The following is a 17,923-nucleotide window of genomic DNA, read 5'->3' on the forward strand; positions in this document are numbered from 1 at the left end:
GGGGGCGCCAGAGCCGCGCGTCGAGCGGGAGCAGAGGAGGCGAGGGAGGAGGGCCAGAGAGGCAGTTGGAAGATGGCGGACGAGGCGGCGCTCGCCCTTCAGCCCGGCGGTTCCCCCTCCGCGGCGGCGGCGGCGGCCGAGAGGGAGACCGCGTCGCCGCCCGCCGGGGAGCCGCTCCGCAAGAGACCGCGGAGAGACGGTCCGGGGCTCGGGCGGAGCCCGGGCGAGTCCAGTGGGGCGGCCCCGGAGCGGGAGGTGCCGGCGGCGGCCGCGGCGGCGCTGTGGCGGGAGGCAGCGGAGGCGGCGGCGGCGGCGGCGGCGGGCGGGGAGCTGGAGGCCCCGGCGACGGCCGCGGCCGGAGACGGAGACAATGGGCCGGGCCTGCAGGGCCTAGCCCGGGAGCCGCCACCGGCCGACGACTTCGACGACGACGACGACGACGACGACGACGACGACGAGGAGGAGGAGGGTGAGGACGAGGAAGAGGCGGCGGCGGCGATTGGGTACCGAGGTGCGCAGGGCGCGGGCTGGCGGCCGGGACTGCGCATCCCCGCTCCCCTCCCGGGGCCCTCGTGGCGCGGGGTGGGGGGCTCTGGGGCGGGCCGGGGGCTCCGTGCGGGCTGGGCGGCGTCCCCTCGCCCCCGCCGCCCTGGCCTCGGCTGAACGGCTCCCTGGAGCTGCGGGGCCGCCTCCAGCCCGCCGTGCCGCCCTGTGTGTGCGCCGCCGCCGGCAGGCTGCCTCCGAGGTGCGCGCAGTGGTGTTTGAAACAAGTTCTCTCCCCCTCCTCTTGTAGCCTTGTGCTTTTGTTAAAGACTCTTCTTTTTTCCTTCCAGCGCACTTTAAGTCTGCGGCATTTTGCCCCTCCCGTTGGTCGACCTTATGCAGTTGCATTTGCAGACCGACACCTGTGCAGTTATTTATTTCGGAGGGGGTCTGTAGTTTTTCTTAAGACTTGGAGTTAGCATTGTGAACAGAGCAAAGGTGTTCGCAAAGGTAGAGCTTTCAAAATGGAAAGAACGTGGCTGTTTTCAAAGAAATTTACTTCGCTGTGATGCAGTTGACGTTGGGAGCCCGAGAGTTAATGTGCTGTAGTGCTTTTGGAGATACTTTATGAATGTTGGTTTTCTTCTGATCATGTTCTTGGGAAGGTTTTAGGTTAAATACATCTATTTTGTATATGTGTGTTTCTGAAAGATAAATCGACATACTTTTAGCATACGGAAGCCAAAGTTGTTGAATGTGTTCTGTCATCTTTTAGGGTTTCTTTTCTTTTCTTTTTTAAACATCCTTATTAGTTAGTTGTCAGTGTCTTATTTTGATCAGACCAGTTTTTGTCCTGAATAGGCGTGAGTCTTCAGTGTTTGTGTCAGATCCATTTCGTGGGCCATTTGGCCAGGTGTGTAAAGGATAACGTGTGCCTGAGGAATTCGAACCACACAACTTAGTAGGGGAAATGAGTAACGCAAAGATACCTTAGTATGTTTAGCATTAGATAAAAGTGAAAACTTCACAGCAGTCTGGAGGTCAAGGCATAAGGACCTCGAGTTCGAAACCAGCCTGGGCTACGTAGGGAGACCCTGTCTGGATTTAAAAAAAAGTGTGCAAACTGCTAGGGATTTTATGATGAACATCTGTGGCTATGTTTCTGTTAGACAGTTTTCACAAACTCCTTTACTTGTGATTGATGAATTCAGTTTAACTAAATTGCTACTTTAAAAAAATTTTTTTAAGATGCTGGGGATCAAACCCAGAGCTTCAAAAGTGCTTGACCATTGATCATCCCAGGCCCACCTCTTCTGTTTCAATTAAAATTTTTAAATCTTTTGAGACAGGTTTTTATAGTCCATGCTGGCCTGGAACTCACTATGAAGCCTTTGAGCTCTTGATTTTCCTGTCCCCAATTCTGAGTACTGGCATAGCTTTTTTTTTTGGCAGTACTGGGGTTTGAACTTCACCATGAGGCACTCCATCAGCTCCCCTTTTTTTTGGTGAAGGTTTTTTCCAGATAGGTCTCTCAAACTGTTTGACCAGCTGTCTTCACACTGTGATCCTCTTGATCTCTGCCTCCTGAGTAGCTAGAATTACAAGTGTGAGCCACTGGTGCAGAAGCAGGTTGGGCACCGGTGTCCCACACCTGTAATCCTAGGAACTTGGGAGGCTGACATAGGAAGGATTGAGGTTTGAGGCCAGTCTGGGTAAATAGTTCAAGACATCTCCAAAATAGCTAAAGCAAAATGGACTGGATGTGGCTCAAGAGGTAGTCTGCTTTGCAAGTGTGAAGCCTTGACTTGAGTTCAAACCCTGGTCTCACCAAAAAAGAAAAAAAAAAAAAAAGACACTTTTGTTTGTAGATTTTTTTTTTGTTGTTTTGTGGTATTGGAGCTTTTAGATTCTGGCCATTGGGCCTATGGCTCTGCTACTTGAACCACATCCCAGCCTATTTGTAGATTTTGATGGACTGAAACTTAGATTCTTAGTAGAATCCCTAAAGATAATGAAACTACTCTGGTGAATGGTACTCTCTGACCCCCCCACAATAGGCATTACGTGTATATATATGCAGTATGAACGTTCAGTGCTTTAGTCTCTGAAAATGATTACATCATAACTACTGTAGGTCTTTATTCATTTTAGATGCAGATTGTTTTAACAGTCTTGAGTTACTTTTGTTTCTTTTGCAGATAACCTTCTGTTCAGCAACGAAATTATTACTAATGGCTTTCATTCCTGTGAAAGTGATGAGGATGACAGAGCTTCTCATGCAAGCTCTAGTGACTGGACTCCAAGGCCACGGATAGGTATGGTTGAGTTGTGCAGCTTTGGAATAAATGCCTTTTTTTTTTTTTGGTACTAGGATTTGAACTCAGGGCCTCCACTTGCTAGGTAGATGCTCTACCATTTGAATCATCAAGTAGCCCTTTTTTGTGTTGGTATTTTTGTGATAAGGTTTTTGCTGCCTGGGCTACCTTGAACCTCAAACCTTCTGATCTCTGCCTCCTGAGTAGCTAGGATTATAGGGATGAGCCACCAGCACCCAGCATGCCTTTTTCTTTTATACCAATTTTGAAACCCTTTAATCAGGATTTATGTTTTCAGGTATGTGGTAAGATGGTTTTTTTCAGTGCTGGAGATCAAACTTGAGCCTTGCACATGCTAGGCAACGCTAACCTCTGAACTACACTCCCAGTTCTACATTATCAGATTTTTACAGCAAAGGCATATCATAACTGTCTTTCGTGGTGCTAGAGCTGGAACTGAGGGCTTGCATGTGCTAGGTAGGCAAGTGCTACTGTTGAGCTGCATCCTCAGCCCTGTAATACAACTGTGCTGAAGGGGATCTTTTTCTTGTGTTCTCACTTTTTGTCAAATGGATTGATTAAACATAATTGATTCCTCCTTAATATCATAATACTTCTGATTTTCTCAAGCTAGACAACACTAATCTGAGAAACTTAAGAGTGAAAGAATTATTAGTGCTGAAAATAAGTACCTCTGTTACAAACTATGGTATATATTTCTAGATTCTTAACCATAAAAACTTAATTCTGGTAGTTAGTCCCCCCCCCCCTTTTTTTTTCTAAGTGCTGGGGATTAAACTGAGGACCTTATGAATGCTAAGCACATGAAGTTCTACCACTCAGTCACCCCTCCACCTCTTTATTTTGACTTTATTTTTTTTGTGGTCCTGGGGTTTGAACTCAGGGCCCCATGCTTGGTGGGCAGGTGCTCAATATGCTTGAGCCATTCCTCCTGCCCTTTTTTTGTGTTGGGTATTTTTGAAATAGGGTCTGTAGAATTGAACTGTTTGCCTGGGACTGGCCTTAAACCGTAATACTCCTGACCTCTTTCTCCTGAGTTGCTAGGATTACAGGTGTGAGCCCTTGGATCTGGCTATTTTGACTCTTAAAAATACATGTATGCTTACAGCTTTAAGGGAGCCCTCTTCATTAGATCTCCCCAATCTCCTTGAGGGGTATTAACTGTGAGAGTATATTAAGGACAAAATATCTTTAAATTGCATTTTCTTACTTTGTGTAAAACCTTATGGATTGCAATCTCATTATCTCAGAAAATAAATGAGGTGAGTTTTTTTTCTTTTTTTTAGTTACTTGAACTTGATCTAATTCTTTTTTCTCCTTAATGTAGGCCCATATACTTTTGTTCAGCAACATCTCATGATTGGCACAGACCCTCGAACGATTCTTAAAGATTTACTGCCAGAAACACTTCCTCCACCTGAATTGGATGATATGACACTATGGCAGATTGTTATTAATATTCTTTCAGAACCACCAAAAAGGAAAAAAAGGAAAGACATTAATACAATTGAAGATGCTGTGAAACTACTTCAAGAGTGCAAAAAAATAATAGTTCTGACTGGAGCTGGGGTATGTAAGATGTATAAAACACTTAGTAAAAGGGAGAGGTAATGTATGTATTTTCATACTCCCAATTACAGAACATTTTTCTGGTTTAGAAAAGTGAATTCTCAGTGATAATGGATGAGATTGCCAAAAACTGAGGACAGCAGTAGTTGCTAAATTGGTTCAGTTTTTACAAAAACACTCTACTTGTTTTTGTCTATTTATAGTATGATAGGTAAGTGTAGTTAGGCAAGATTTTTACGTACATTATAGATATCTACATTAAAGGAGGTGCAGAGATTATAACTTGTGTTAAGTTATGTAAAAGGCTGGTGGAGATACTGGATATTTTGTCAGTTCTCATGGAGAAACCATGAACTGATAGTCACAAATGAAGAGTTTAGTGTTAGGAAGGTGACACATTCCTTCCTGCCTTTCCTCTGTTTAAAACTGAGATGAGAGGATTACTGACTTGACATTTTTTACCTGTCTCACCTAAGGCTGTTGCAGTATGTGTTGAGTACAAAATATAATACATGTTAGCAGCCAGAGCAATTGCTGGAGTAAAATTCAGTCCTGTTTTCTGCCATTTTGAGTTGTGAAAGGTTATTGCTTAAATGATCATCAGGAATAGTTTAGTATTATTTTTGGTCCTGGGGATCAAACCCAGGGCCTGGAATTGCTAAGCCTGTTCTGGGTGTGTGTTATACGCCCCCCCCCCCCCCCGCCTCAGAGTAGATTTTGTTCACAAATATGATTTAGATAAGTACATTTTACTTTGAGGTCAAGGTGGTCTCAACTCCAACAAAATTTGTGAAATAAAATATAACTTCTAAATTCCCCTTCTGAAATGTCAGGATTTGTAGAAAAAGTATAGTCTGTAAATCTTTTTTTTTTAATCTTATTTTTTTGGTGACACTGGCTGAGCTTACATACCTAACCCTGTGCATCCCTTTCCTTTTTTTGAGATAGGGCTATTTGTCGTTTTGTTTGTTTTTGAGACAGAATCTCTCCATACTGTCCAGATTGGTGGTGGAACTGGTCTTAAGTGGTCTTCCTGCTTGTGCCTGAGTAACTGTGACTATAGGCATATACCAGTGTGCTCATCTTGCAGTGTAGTATTTTATTTTGGGTTTTTTTTTTTTTTTTTTTTTGATTATTAATTTGGTGGTACTGGGGTTTGAACTTACGGTTTCATGCTTGCCAGACAGACATTCTACTATTTGAGCCACACTTCCAGTCCTTTGTGCTCTAGTTATTTTGGAGAACTTTTTACCCAGGCCAACTTGGACTGCCATCCTCCTGGTGTTTTTGGGGGCGGGGTGCTGGAGTTTGAACTCAGGGCCTATACCTTGAGCCACTCCATCAGCCCATTGTTTTGTTTTAAACTAGGTTCTCCAACTATTTGCCCAGGCTGGCTTTGAACCGTAGTCCTCCTAATCTCTGCCTCCTGAGTAGCTAGGATTATAGGCATGAGCCACTGGTGCCCTGCTCGTCCTCCTGTTTTATGCTTTCTAGTAGCTGGGATGACAGATGGACACCACTGCACCTAGCTTTTTCTATGGAGATGGGGTATAACAAATGTGTTTGCTCAAGATGGTCTGAAATCATGATCCTCCTTACCTCTCAGCCTTCTGCGATTGTGAACCACCAAGTTAAGTGCCCGGCTGGTTTTTCTTGTTTTTTTTTTTTTTTTTTTTTTTTTTTTTTTGAGACAGCCTTACCATGTAGTCCTCAGACTCACTGTATAGTCCAGACTGGCCTCAAACTGCGATCCTTGGGCCTCACCTTGGATCCTCAATGCTCAGGTTACAGGTGTGTGCTACCATGCTGCTTACAACATAATGGGTTTTTTTTTTGTTTTTTAATTTGATGGTACTGGGATTTGAACTCAGGGACTCCCACTTGCCTAGGCAGGCGCTCTACCGCTTAAATCTCTCCACCAGCCCTGTTTTATGTTGGGTATTTTCAAGATTTGCCTGGGCTGGCTTCAAACTGTGATCCTCCTGATCTCTGCTTCCTAAGTAGCTGGGATTATAGGCATGAGCCACCTGTGCATGACCTACAGAAAATTAGGCTTTTTTTTTTTTTTTGTGGGACTGGGGTTTGAACTCAGCTTTGCCATTGCAGAGCAGGTGCTCTACTGCTTGAGCCACACCTCTACTCTATTTTGCTGAGGTTAGTTTGGAGATAGGGTCTCATGAACTCTTTGCCTGGGCTGGCCTCAAACTGAGGTCTTCCGATCTCAGCCTCCCAAGTAGCTAGGATAATAGGCATGAACACCAGTGCCTGACTGAAATTTAGTATTCTTGAGATAGTAGAATGGTGACCATATAAAAATGATTTCTTTGGAAATAATTATCTGTAATAGAAATTCTTGCCTGTTTTCTAATTTAAATATTTGTTTAAATTTATTTACTCCCTTTTCAATCAAATTGCAATTGCTTTAATTTGTCAATTAAATGTTAAGAGGTTTAAAATTAGCCCAACTTAAAAATTCCTTAGCTACACTAAAAACAGAATATGTGGTGGATTTAATTATACTCATTTATTTGGGTATTTTACTTCTGTTTAAAATGAGAGTGGGGCAGTATCTGTGTTCCTCAAAAGAAGTTTTAAACTAAAACTTTTTTTTTTTAGCTCTTCTCTAAAATTGTATAGTAAGAGAACCACTAATGATGAATGTAGATTTAACTGTACAAATTTTGTGCCATGTATATTTCAGGTATCTGTCTCATGTGGAATACCTGACTTCAGGTCAAGAGATGGTATTTATGCTCGCCTTGCAGTAGACTTCCCAGATCTTCCAGATCCTCAAGCAATGTTTGATATTGAATATTTCAGGAAAGATCCAAGACCATTCTTCAAGTTTGCAAAGGTACTACTAACTTTATAATTGCTCATGTGGCTTCCTCTCATGAAAAAGTACTTTGCTCATGTATAGGCTATTTTTTTTTTTTCTTTTTTTTTTTTGTGGTGGTGCTGGGGATAGAACCCAGGGGTTCATGCATGCTGGGTGAGTGTTCTACCAACTGAGCTACATCCCCAGCCCTCATGTGCAGGCTTCTTAAGCTCATCATTTATTGTCTAGTAAATTGGATATTAGTACTACATGTTGTGAGATCACTCACTAGAGTCGTAATTTATATTCATTGTAGGATTGATTTTATTTTTATAAATGGAACAGTGTCATTTTTTTAAATGATGTACTTCATTCATGTTCTTTATTTTTGCCTTTTTTTCTGGAGATTTCATAGACCATGTAAAATTGATGCAACTATTTTGACTCTTAATGTTTTTAAGTCATTAAGGTTGTAACACCTACTCTGGTATGTTTTGTAGTAGCCAGGTTTTGATACACAAGCATATGACTGAAAAGTCATTTGTAATTAGGGGTAAAGAAGATTCTGGTTGCATTTTTGTCAACAGACTGCAGAGGAACCTTATTCTATCCCACAGTCTCTAGAGTTAGCATCCGATTCACTATCATGTGGCCTTCGAGTGCTTGAAATGTGTTGACATAAGTACAGAAGACATACAGGATTTTTGGAACCATTCTAGAGAAAAACTATAAAATATTTCATTTACTAACAAATATCGATTATATATGTGGAAATAAAATCTTCAAGAGTCAGGTGTAGTTGCACATACCTGTGATCTCAGAACTTGCGGGGCAGAGACAGGAGAGTCATAAATACGAGACCAGCCTGGACTACAAAGTGAGACCCTGCCTCAAAAAAACAAAAAAAAAAAAAACCTTTGATTTTTGTATCAAGTAAAATATATTTGAAATGTTCACTTTTTTGGTATGATTGCTAGAAAATTGAAAATGTACATGCATGGCTTATAAATATCTATTGTATAGCTCTCCCGTAGAGTGTAAAGTTGAATGACCATTATACTTTGCTGAAGAGATTTTAGTCATTACAAATCTTCGGGTTTTTTTTCCTGTAGTTTACTCTTACAGAAAGATTAAACTTGGAAATTTATTTGAAAGACTCCTTTGTACTAGAGACTTCTTTAATGAAACTAGAAATAAAGTTAATGAGTCTGAATTTTACTTGTTTATTTTATTGGTGGAACTGGGATTTGAACTCAGGGCTTCACACTTGGAAAGCAGGTGTTCTTCCACTTGAGCCACATTTTACTGTGGCTGTTTTGGAAATGGGGTTTCACAAACTATTTGCTTGGGCTGGCCTCAAACTGCAATCTGATCTCAGCCATCCCCAAGTAGCTAGGATTACAGGCATGAGCCACTGGTGCCTGGTATGAATCTGAATTTTAAAATCTGTCTTCATCTTCTTTCATATCATGTGATATAGTTACATAACTGTAGGAGAAGCTTTGTGAAGATTGTAAAGTTTCATCCAAGTTGTATACCAAATGTGTTCAAATAAAAAGGAAAACTTACAATTACTGAATATAATTAGTGAAATGAAAACTAAATTTGAAAATTATACAATCAAGATGAGTTTTCCAAATAATTTGAATTTTTTTTTTTTTTTTTTTTGCGGTACTGTGGTTTGAACTCAGGGCCTTCATCTTGAGTTACTCCACCAGCCATGTTTTTGTGTTGGGTTTTTCGAGATAGGGTCTCTTGAACTATTTGCTTGGGGCTGGCTTTGAACTATGATCCTGCTGATCTCAGCATCTTGAGTAGTTAGTATTACAGTGTGAGCCACTGGCACCTGGGTATAACTTGGAAACAGGATGCAGTGGTGCAGGCCTCTACTCTGGAGGCTTAGGCCAGGAGGTCACTTGAGTCCAGGACTTTCAGGCCAAGCCTGGGTAACATAGCAAGACCTTAGTTCACTTTTTCTTAAAAGTTCTTGACATATTTTGCTTTCTTGGTACTAGAAAAAGTTGAAATGAAATATAACTCCCATCAGAAGTATATGAGAAGGCTGATTTTTTTTTATCCCCCTCCTATCCTCAAATACAAAAATTCCACAATACATTTTCATGTTTTTCTGTTTTTGAGTGGTGCTAGAGTTTGAATAAGGTGCCTTACTTGAGTCAGTTCCCAGCCATTTTTTTGCTTACAGTTATTTTTCAGATAGGGTCTTGTATTTTTTTTTTTCTTTCCCAAGACTGGCCTTGGATTGTGGTCCTCTTACCTATGCCTCCTAGCTGGGATTATAGGCATGCATGACCATCCTTAGCTTGAGATGAGGGTCTTGCCTACTTTGCCTGGGCTGGTCTTGAACCATGATCCTTCTGCTCTTCACCTCCTGAGTAGCTGGGGTCACAAGGTCTGTACCACCATGCCCAGTCCAAGTCAGCTTAAGTTTTTTTTTCCCCTTTGGCAATACAGGGGTTTGAACTCAGAGCTTTGTGCCTGCTAGGCAGGCACTCTGCTTCCAGCCCTTTTTACTCAGGTTATTTTGGAGATAGGGTCTTATTTTTTGCCTAGATTGCCTGGACCACAATTCTCCCATTTTACACTTGTAGCTGGGATGACAGGCATGTGCCACCATTGAGATGAGGTTTTGCCAACTTTTTTTTTTTGCCTGGCCTGACCTGGAACCTTGATTCTCCTAATCTTGGTCTCCTGATAGCTGGGATGACAGGCATGTGCCACCATGCCCAGTTACTGTTTGGGATAGAGTTTCTTACTAGCCTTGAACCATGTTCCTCTTATCTTAGCCTCTTGGGCAGACCAGATTACAGGCTTGTACCACTATGCCCAATTTACATTTAAAATAAATATTTTAAAAATGATTACCAACAGATAAAGTATTCCCTACCTTGCTTCCCTTTTCCCTTAAATGTTCTTGGAAATACTTTCATACTACTAGTTAACAATATACTTATATTTAAAAAAAAAAAAAAAGCCAGGCACCAGTGGCTCATGCCTGTAGTCCTGACTAATTGGGAGACTGAGATTGGGAGTATCACCATTCAAGACCAGCCTAGGCAAATAAAATAGTTGGCAAGACTCCATCTTGAAAAAAGCTAGAGCAAAATGGGCTGGAGGTGTGTCTCAAGCAGTAGAGCAACTACTTTGCAGGTGCAAAGCCCTGAGTTCAAGCTCCTTTCCCACCAAAAATTAAAAGGAAAAATAAATAATAATATAAATAAATAAATAAAAGGAAGATTTGGCTTGGTGGCTCAAACCTGTAATCCTAGCTACTTGGGAAGCAGAGATTTAGAAGGATTGCAATTTAAGCCAGATCAGCAAATATTTCATAAAATCCCCATCTCAGTGTGTGGCTGGACATGTTGGTGTGTGCCTGTTGGCATGTGCCTGTCATTCCAGCTGTATGGGGAAGCATAAATAGGATTGTGGTACAGGCCAGCCTGGTATAAAGCAAGACCCTCTCTCAAAACCAAACCAAAAGGGGCTGGGGGCTTGGCTCAAGTGGTAAGAGTGCCTACCTAGCAAGTGTGAGGACACGAGTTCAAAATCCCTGTACTGCAAAAATAAAAAAATGGCTGCACTGTATACTTGTCTATTTTATAGTGGTACCACATATATTAAATCAGTCTCCTATTAGTGGCTATTAGATTTTTTTTTTTGTAATATCTAGGGTTGTTGGGTAATTTTGACACTATCAGTAAAATAGGTATAAAATTAGCAATCTTGTATTAGTCTTCTGGCTTTGTGTGTGTGTGGTGTGTGTTGTGCTGGGAATTTTGCTGAGGGCTTTGTGCATGCTAAATACATGCTCGTCACTGAGCTATACTTCCTCCAGCCCCTAGTGTTCTGTTTGAATTAGCATAGAGGACCTTTTTTTTTTTTTTTTAATGCTAGTAGTAGGGTTTGAACTCAGGGCCTCACACTTGATAGGCAGCCGTTCTACCACTTGACCCACTCCACCAGCCCAACAGGACTGCTTTTTACTACTGTCTGTGTATCTTTGAATTGATTTTTTTGCTGTTAGCCATTTGCTACTTCAGTGCTTTTTTTCATACTGATTTTTAGGAATTTTTTTATGTTATGAAGAGTGTTTTTATGCTGACTTACTGGAAGTCTAGGCACCAGTAATTTTAGGAAAATGAACAAAATAAGGTGAACTTTAAATTAGTCTGTAGTCTTGATGAGTTATCCTTCTTTGTAATACTTAAGAGAAATGTTTCTTGTATCAAAAGAGAAATAGAAAATTTGAGGTTGAGGGATCAAATGTTGAAAAGACAGTAAGATTTCATGTCACAACTAGGTTTGGATGATAATGCTGCTAGTTACTGGCTCTTGTAACCCAAATGGCAAATTATTTCTGTGCATCGGATTTTTCATTTGCAAAATGGAGGTGATGCAAATCTAGAGCAGGCAGGGTCAGCCAACTTTCTGTGAGTAGCCAGGTTTCTTGGACTCCATAGGGTCTCTGCCAGATGTTCTTTGTTTTTCTTTACAGCCCTTTAAAAATGTAAAGACCTAGCCTTCAGTCTTCTCTGTGGTATTATAATAAATGTGAAGTATAAGTGCTTATGTTATGCCAAGTACATGCTAAAAGTTCATTAAGTAGTAACTGAGAGCTTTACTAATCAAAATTCTGTTAGGTTAATGTAGGGATTAGCATACTCTTAAAAAAGAAGGCTGTTTATGTTTTAAAATCATGTGGAACCAATCCAAATTGACCCACTACCTGTTTTGGTACAGCCTGTGAGCTACAAATCTATTTATTTAGATAGAAAAAAATTGTAAATTTTTGTGGTGTGCAGCATTATTTTTGGTGGTACTGGTTTTTTGAACTTAGGGTCTTGCACTTGATAGAAGAGTTCTACCACTTGAGCCATGCCTGCGGCTGTTTTTGCTTTAGTTATTTTTCAGATAAGGTCTTGAGCTTTTGCCCAGACTGGCCCCAGACTGCTATCCTCCTGCCTCTTCCTGCTGTATAGCTGGGATTACAGACATGTACCACCATGCCTGGCTTGTTCTTCGATAGGGGCTTACTAACTTTTGCTGGGGCTGGCTTCAAACCATGTTCCTCCTATCTTCCTCTCCAAGTAGTTGGGATGACAGAAGTGAGCCACTGCACCCGGCCTATTGTGTTTTGATATATGTACTCTATGGAATGGCTATATCAAGCTAAATGTCCATTGCTTTAATTTTTTTTTTTTTTTTTTTTTTTTATGAACAGAAGATTTAAAATCTGTCTTGGTCTGGTGGAGTGGCTCAAGTGGTAGAGTGCCTGTCTAGCAACTATGAGGCCCTAAGTTCAAACCCCAGTGCCACCCCCCAAAAAAATAAATAAATAAAATTTTTACCATTTATTAAAAAATTTTTAAAAATTATTGCTATACTGGGGGTACTTTGTGACATTTATGAAAGTTCTTACAATTTATAATACTTGAATTCACCCCCTCCACCATTCTTTTCCCTCCTCCCCCTATTCCTGGAATAGTTTCAACAGGTCTCATTTTTCCATTTGCAATTTTCAAATGTAGGCTTTGTATTCTTTAACCAATATCTTTACAACCTACCCCCACCTCCCAAGCTAGAATTTTTAAATGGATGGGGGAAATTGTCAAAAGAATAATATTTCATACTACATGAACGTTATGTGAAATTCTTGACCATAAAGGGTTTTTTTTGGAGCACAGCCAGTCTCATGTTGTATATGGCTGTGTTTTTCCAATGCCAGAGCCGACAGGTTGTGACAGAGACCATATGGACAGAAACTGTATAGCCTGTAATGCCTAAAATACTTGTATTTGGTGGCCCTGTATGGAAAAAGCATGCTGCTGTATAGGTTCCTGAGGGAACTAGATTAAACTTAAATGAAGTTTAATTTGTCAAGGCAGCTAACTTTAGTAGTAAGTATTGATGAGTCAGGGTATTTGAGTATTCAATTCCGGTGTGTTTTTGTGTAATGGATTTATGTTTCACTTTTTTTTTTTTTTTTTTTTGTATGTTTAGGCAGTGCTGGGGATCCAATCCAAGGCCTCCCAAATGTTAGGCAAGTGCTCTACCACTGAGCTACATCACCAGCCCTCACTTCTCTTTATAGTGTGGAGAATTTAGGTTCTAGTTTTTTAAAACCAATTACTACCTCCTCTGCTCTGTAAACTCAAACTTTGAATCCTTTTAATCCTTAGGGGATGCAGTTATACCCCTGCCTTTAGGTCTTCTATTCATGGTGCTAGAAAATTGAGAAAGGAAAAAAATAGGTAGCACTATTGTTTTTGCATGAAAACTCAACTATATTGGGTAATTCTGAGCTTTGACCATATTGGTTGCAAATTACTGAATTATTCATGTTTTTAGACAGCTGTGTGGGAAGCAGGGCTGTTTGATAGGTTTTAAACCTGTGTTCTCAGAAGAATGGCCTAACACTAATGATTGGTTTCTTAAAGGACTTGAAGGGGTTCAGATTTGAGAGGGCTAACATATCACAGTTCTACTTGGGAGAATTAATCCATATTTTGTCTGTGAGTTGTATCCCAATCAATTTGGTTTTCAGCAAACTTCTCAGAGTAAGAGTCTTTCTTAGAAGTATTTTCTATTAAAATTGTCCTTTCAGAATAATAAGTTCTGATTATATTCCTTAGTTCAAATACCACATTTAATTTTAATAATTTAAATACAGCCCACTTCATCTGAAAGAAAGCACAGTGTCAAGACTCATCATTTAAGTTCTTACTTGTAAAATGAAGACCTGTAAGACAAAAGTTCTTTATGAATTATTCTCAAAACAGGAATTGATTCATAAGGGCTAAACTACCTTGAACTATTACAGGTGGAAGTACTGGGAAATTGGAGTGTAGAGGTATAAATCTAGTGTTGCACATATCTGTATTTCTTATTCTTTCCTTTAAAAGAGGGTGGGTAAGACATATAATTAAACTCAAGGAGGGAATAGAATAGTCTTTGGTACTCAGTTGCTTCCTAACCATGCCCTGGAGTTAGTCATTCCTTTGTTAGGTATGCTCTTACCACTTTGCCACTAATTTAGAAATCCTATTTTATCTCTTGCCTAGCTTCTTTTAGTGGGCAAAATATTCTAAAAGCTATTTCCAGAAGAAACTTTAATAAAGATACTGTGATGTTTATAATTTCCTGAATGTAAATATATTAGAACAAAGCATCCTGGATAGGAGACATTGGTTGGTTTAGCACAACTCAATAGCAACCCAAAACATAATGTTCCTTTTAGTTTTCTATAAAACTAAAATTGACTTCAAAAAATAAGCTCCTCCTCACTTGCTACTTGCTGTGTGCATTGTCTTGTTTCTTAAATTACAAAGAATTGTGAGTTCTTTTGGTGGTACTAGTGTTTGAACTCAGGCCTTCTTGCTTACTAGGCATATAATCTATTACTTGAGCCAAGCCCCCAGCCCATGAGTTTGTTTTTAATAAACATTAGAATGTAGGGACATACTTTACCAGTGTACAGACATGTACGTGATAGTTGTTATGAGATTAGCTTATCCATCTGTGGCAGAAGTATTTTTAAAATTTGAGGTATTAAAAAGTAAAGTCATCTCTAATCTCAGTATTTAACTCTTTTATATAATGTCAGAAGTGAAGTTTCCCCCAACTTTATAGCTCACTTGTATTCTTCCTGATTTGTTTATATGGAGACATCTTTATGTACGTGCATGTAATTTCCATTTTTCCTTAATACCAATACCAAACCAAAGCAAACTGTACACACTGGTGACTAAGTTGCCTTTTTTCATGTATATCATGGACCATTTTCCCAGGTCAGTGCATCTAGAGCTCCCTCAATCTTTTAATGGCTGCATAATTCCACTGTTAAGGAGGTAGCATATTTATACAACCGGTTCCCTGCTGAGGGACATACGGTTGTGTCTAGTTTTTTGCTAGCATTATGATGGGTTAGAGCCTGTAATGAATGGTAAGGAAGTAAGTAGATGATAGCACTACTACTTTAAAGAAAGAAGTAGAGAAGAAACTTCCTTTGCCATAGTCACTTACTAAATGAAATTGAATGAAAACACTGTCAAAAGTTGGGAGGACCAAAATTGATACTTTCTCTCTGATCTTTTTGCCATGTGTATATCTGAATTCTTTGTTTTTAAAGAAGAAACAGCATTGAAGCATTATTTGGGGGGAAAAACACACACACAAAATCCAGCAACTCAACATTCATGAGCAACTCTATACTATACCAGTATGTGCCTGTGCAGTGGAAGGAAAACAATTTTGGTAAGGAATTAAAACTTTAGCTTTAAACTTCCAACAGGTTGATATTTATGATGAATGATGAATCAAAAAAAAGTTTTTAAATCTTATGTTGACAGCTTTTTTTCAGGTTTTTTTTTAAATAAAAGTCACCGTACCTTTGATACCTGTAATTTCAGTGTAAAGTTTTCCCTTTCCCTTAAAGAAAAATCTGAATTTGCAGCCAACAAAAAGTTAGATATCTTAAGGTGTGTATTACTTCTGACGTATGTTAAAATATCTGTTAACATTTATTAGACATTTATGGGTTACCTTTATCCTTTTCTTGAAGGGGCCAAGTTCAATTGCTGAGTTTTGTACATATAGCAACAGTCCTTTTTCTAGGTGTGTGTTGCATCCACTTAGACGCTTTAAAATGCTCATTTATTTTGTTTTTTAAAGTATACTTGGGGGTTATCTTTGGTAGCTTTTTGTTAAACCTAAGCAGGATATCTGTTATACTTATTTCATTAATGTAAATGTTTTCTACCTTTTGCACCATGTAGGAAATATATCCTGGACAGTTCCAACCATCTCTGTGTCATAAATTCATAGCCTTGTCAGATAAGGAAGGAAAACTGCTTCGCAACTATACTCAGAATATAGACACCTTGGAACAGGTCGCAGGAATCCAAAGGATAATTCAGTGTCATGGTTAGTAAACTGCAAAATGACTTTCTATAATTTGTCTAGTTAAATAGGAAAAATCAGTATTAGAAAGCATTACTGCCATCTAGTAATGAGATCAAGCATCAGTGTTATTTAATGTTTATCTTTTTTTTGGCAGTACTTGGGCTTGAATTCAGGATCTACACCTTGAGCCACTCCACCAGCTTTTTTTTTTTTTTTTTGGTGATGGGACTGTGCCTGGTCTGGCTTCAAACTGCAATCCTCCTGATCTCTACCTCCTGAGTAGCTAGGATTTATAGATGTGAGCCACCAGCACCTGGCAATAATGTTTATCTTAATAATTGTAAATAGCCTAACAGAGTGCAAAATAATGAAGCCCAGTACAGTTCATGCATGTAATCCCAGCTGTGGAGGGCAGAGATTGGGAGGATTGCTGTTCAAGGCCAGTCTGGGCAAAAAGTGAGACCCCTATCTTAAACAGTAAACCAGGTGTGATGGGCATGCACGTATCATCCCAGCTACAAGGGAGGCATAGGTAGGAGGATTGGTCCAGACCAATATAGCCAAACAGTGAAGCAAAAAAAGGGCTGCGAGCTTTACTGAAGTGGTAGAGCACTTGCTAGGCTCTGAGCTCAAACCTTGATACTACTAGAAAAAAAAAAAGAAACCAGAAGTATTGGCCTTACTGCTTAATTGTACAAAACATCAAATGTTAGTGAACTTTTGATTTCAAGATGCTGCAGTTGCATGCCATTCAATTATTTTAATCTTTTCTAATTATAAAAGTAACACTGGCTGTGGATGAAGAAATGACATCATTAGTTTGTGAAACCAAAGGAATTAGGTAGTTCAGATATAAGATTCAGAAAATGACATTTTCATTCTAAAACAGTAAGTAATAACTGCCCATTTTCTTATGTTATAAAGTATAAGGCAATGGTTGAGCTAAGATAATACAATTGGAACTTTCCAACCCTGCAGATTTTTAGCCCTTGCAGAATTATTTTATTGAGAAGAGTGGCTTTAGAGGATGAAGGATACATTTATAGAAATTTATCAATTCTCCTTTTCTGGTGTCAAGCTATAACCTTTGAGGTTCAAAAAAACAAATATTCCTTAGTAAAGTATATATGTTTTGGTTGTTTTTAGGTTCGTTTGCAGCAGCATCTTGCCTGATTTGTAAATACAAAGTTGACTGTGAAGCTGTACGAGGAGATATTTTTAATCAGGTAATTTATCTCACATATTTTAGGAATTCTCTACATCTCTGATCTGTTTCTTCTTTTTGCCTCCAAATCTGTTTTCTCTCTCCCCAAAAGTATTTATCTGATACAGAAAGATCCAAGAAGAAAGTATTATTATTGGGAATTCCTGTGAAGTAGAACCTTTGATAACTTAAGTAGAAAATATTTCTTCAAGCCCAGCTTGGTAGGACATGCTTGTAATCCCAGCACTCAGGAGATTGAGGCAGAAGGATCAAGAGGCCAGACTGAGCACAGTGATGCTTGCTTGTAATCCCAGCTGTCATTAGGTAAGATTAGGGGCCTTGCAAGACCCCATCTCAGCAAACAAGCCAAGTGGTGTACGCTTAGGATTCCAGCTACAAGTGAGGCATAGGTAGGATGATTGCCTTCTCAAGGTCATCACTAGGCAAAAACACAAGACTATATTAAAAAAAAAAAAAAGCAGAAAGAGCGAGGGGCATGGCCTATGTGGTAGAGTGCCTGGCCACATAGTAGAGGCCCTGCGTTTAAACAACCGTTCCCCCATCCCTCCCAGAAGTTGGAGACAGCCTCTGCTA

At 39.8% G+C, this 17,923-nt stretch overlaps 1 protein-coding gene across 4 annotated transcripts in view; it reads left to right on the forward strand.

Annotated features, from left to right (window-relative positions):
• Window positions 1–17,923, forward strand: part of Sirt1 (sirtuin 1) — a 24,964-nt gene continuing 7,041 nt past the window's right edge. For 2 of the 4 annotated variants that reach the window (XM_074078990.1, XM_074078991.1), the window contains exons 1-6: window positions 1–511; window positions 2,682–2,798; window positions 4,147–4,388; window positions 7,090–7,242; window positions 15,999–16,146; window positions 17,272–17,351. In XM_074078990.1, coding sequence (XP_073935091.1) covers window positions 73–511; window positions 2,682–2,798; window positions 4,147–4,388; window positions 7,090–7,242; window positions 15,999–16,146; window positions 17,272–17,351 — 1,179 coding nt within the window. In that variant the 5' untranslated portion in view covers window positions 1–72. Of the gene's footprint in view, window positions 512–2,681; window positions 2,799–4,146; window positions 4,389–7,089; window positions 7,243–15,352; window positions 15,478–15,998; window positions 16,147–17,271; window positions 17,352–17,923 lie in introns of those variants that run through there. The other 2 variants (XM_074078992.1, XM_074078993.1) reach the window with 2 other exon arrangements.

Source organism: Castor canadensis, chromosome 7, assembly GCF_047511655.1.
Source record: "Castor canadensis chromosome 7, mCasCan1.hap1v2, whole genome shotgun sequence".
Taxonomy (NCBI): Eukaryota; Metazoa; Chordata; class Mammalia; order Rodentia; family Castoridae; genus Castor; species Castor canadensis.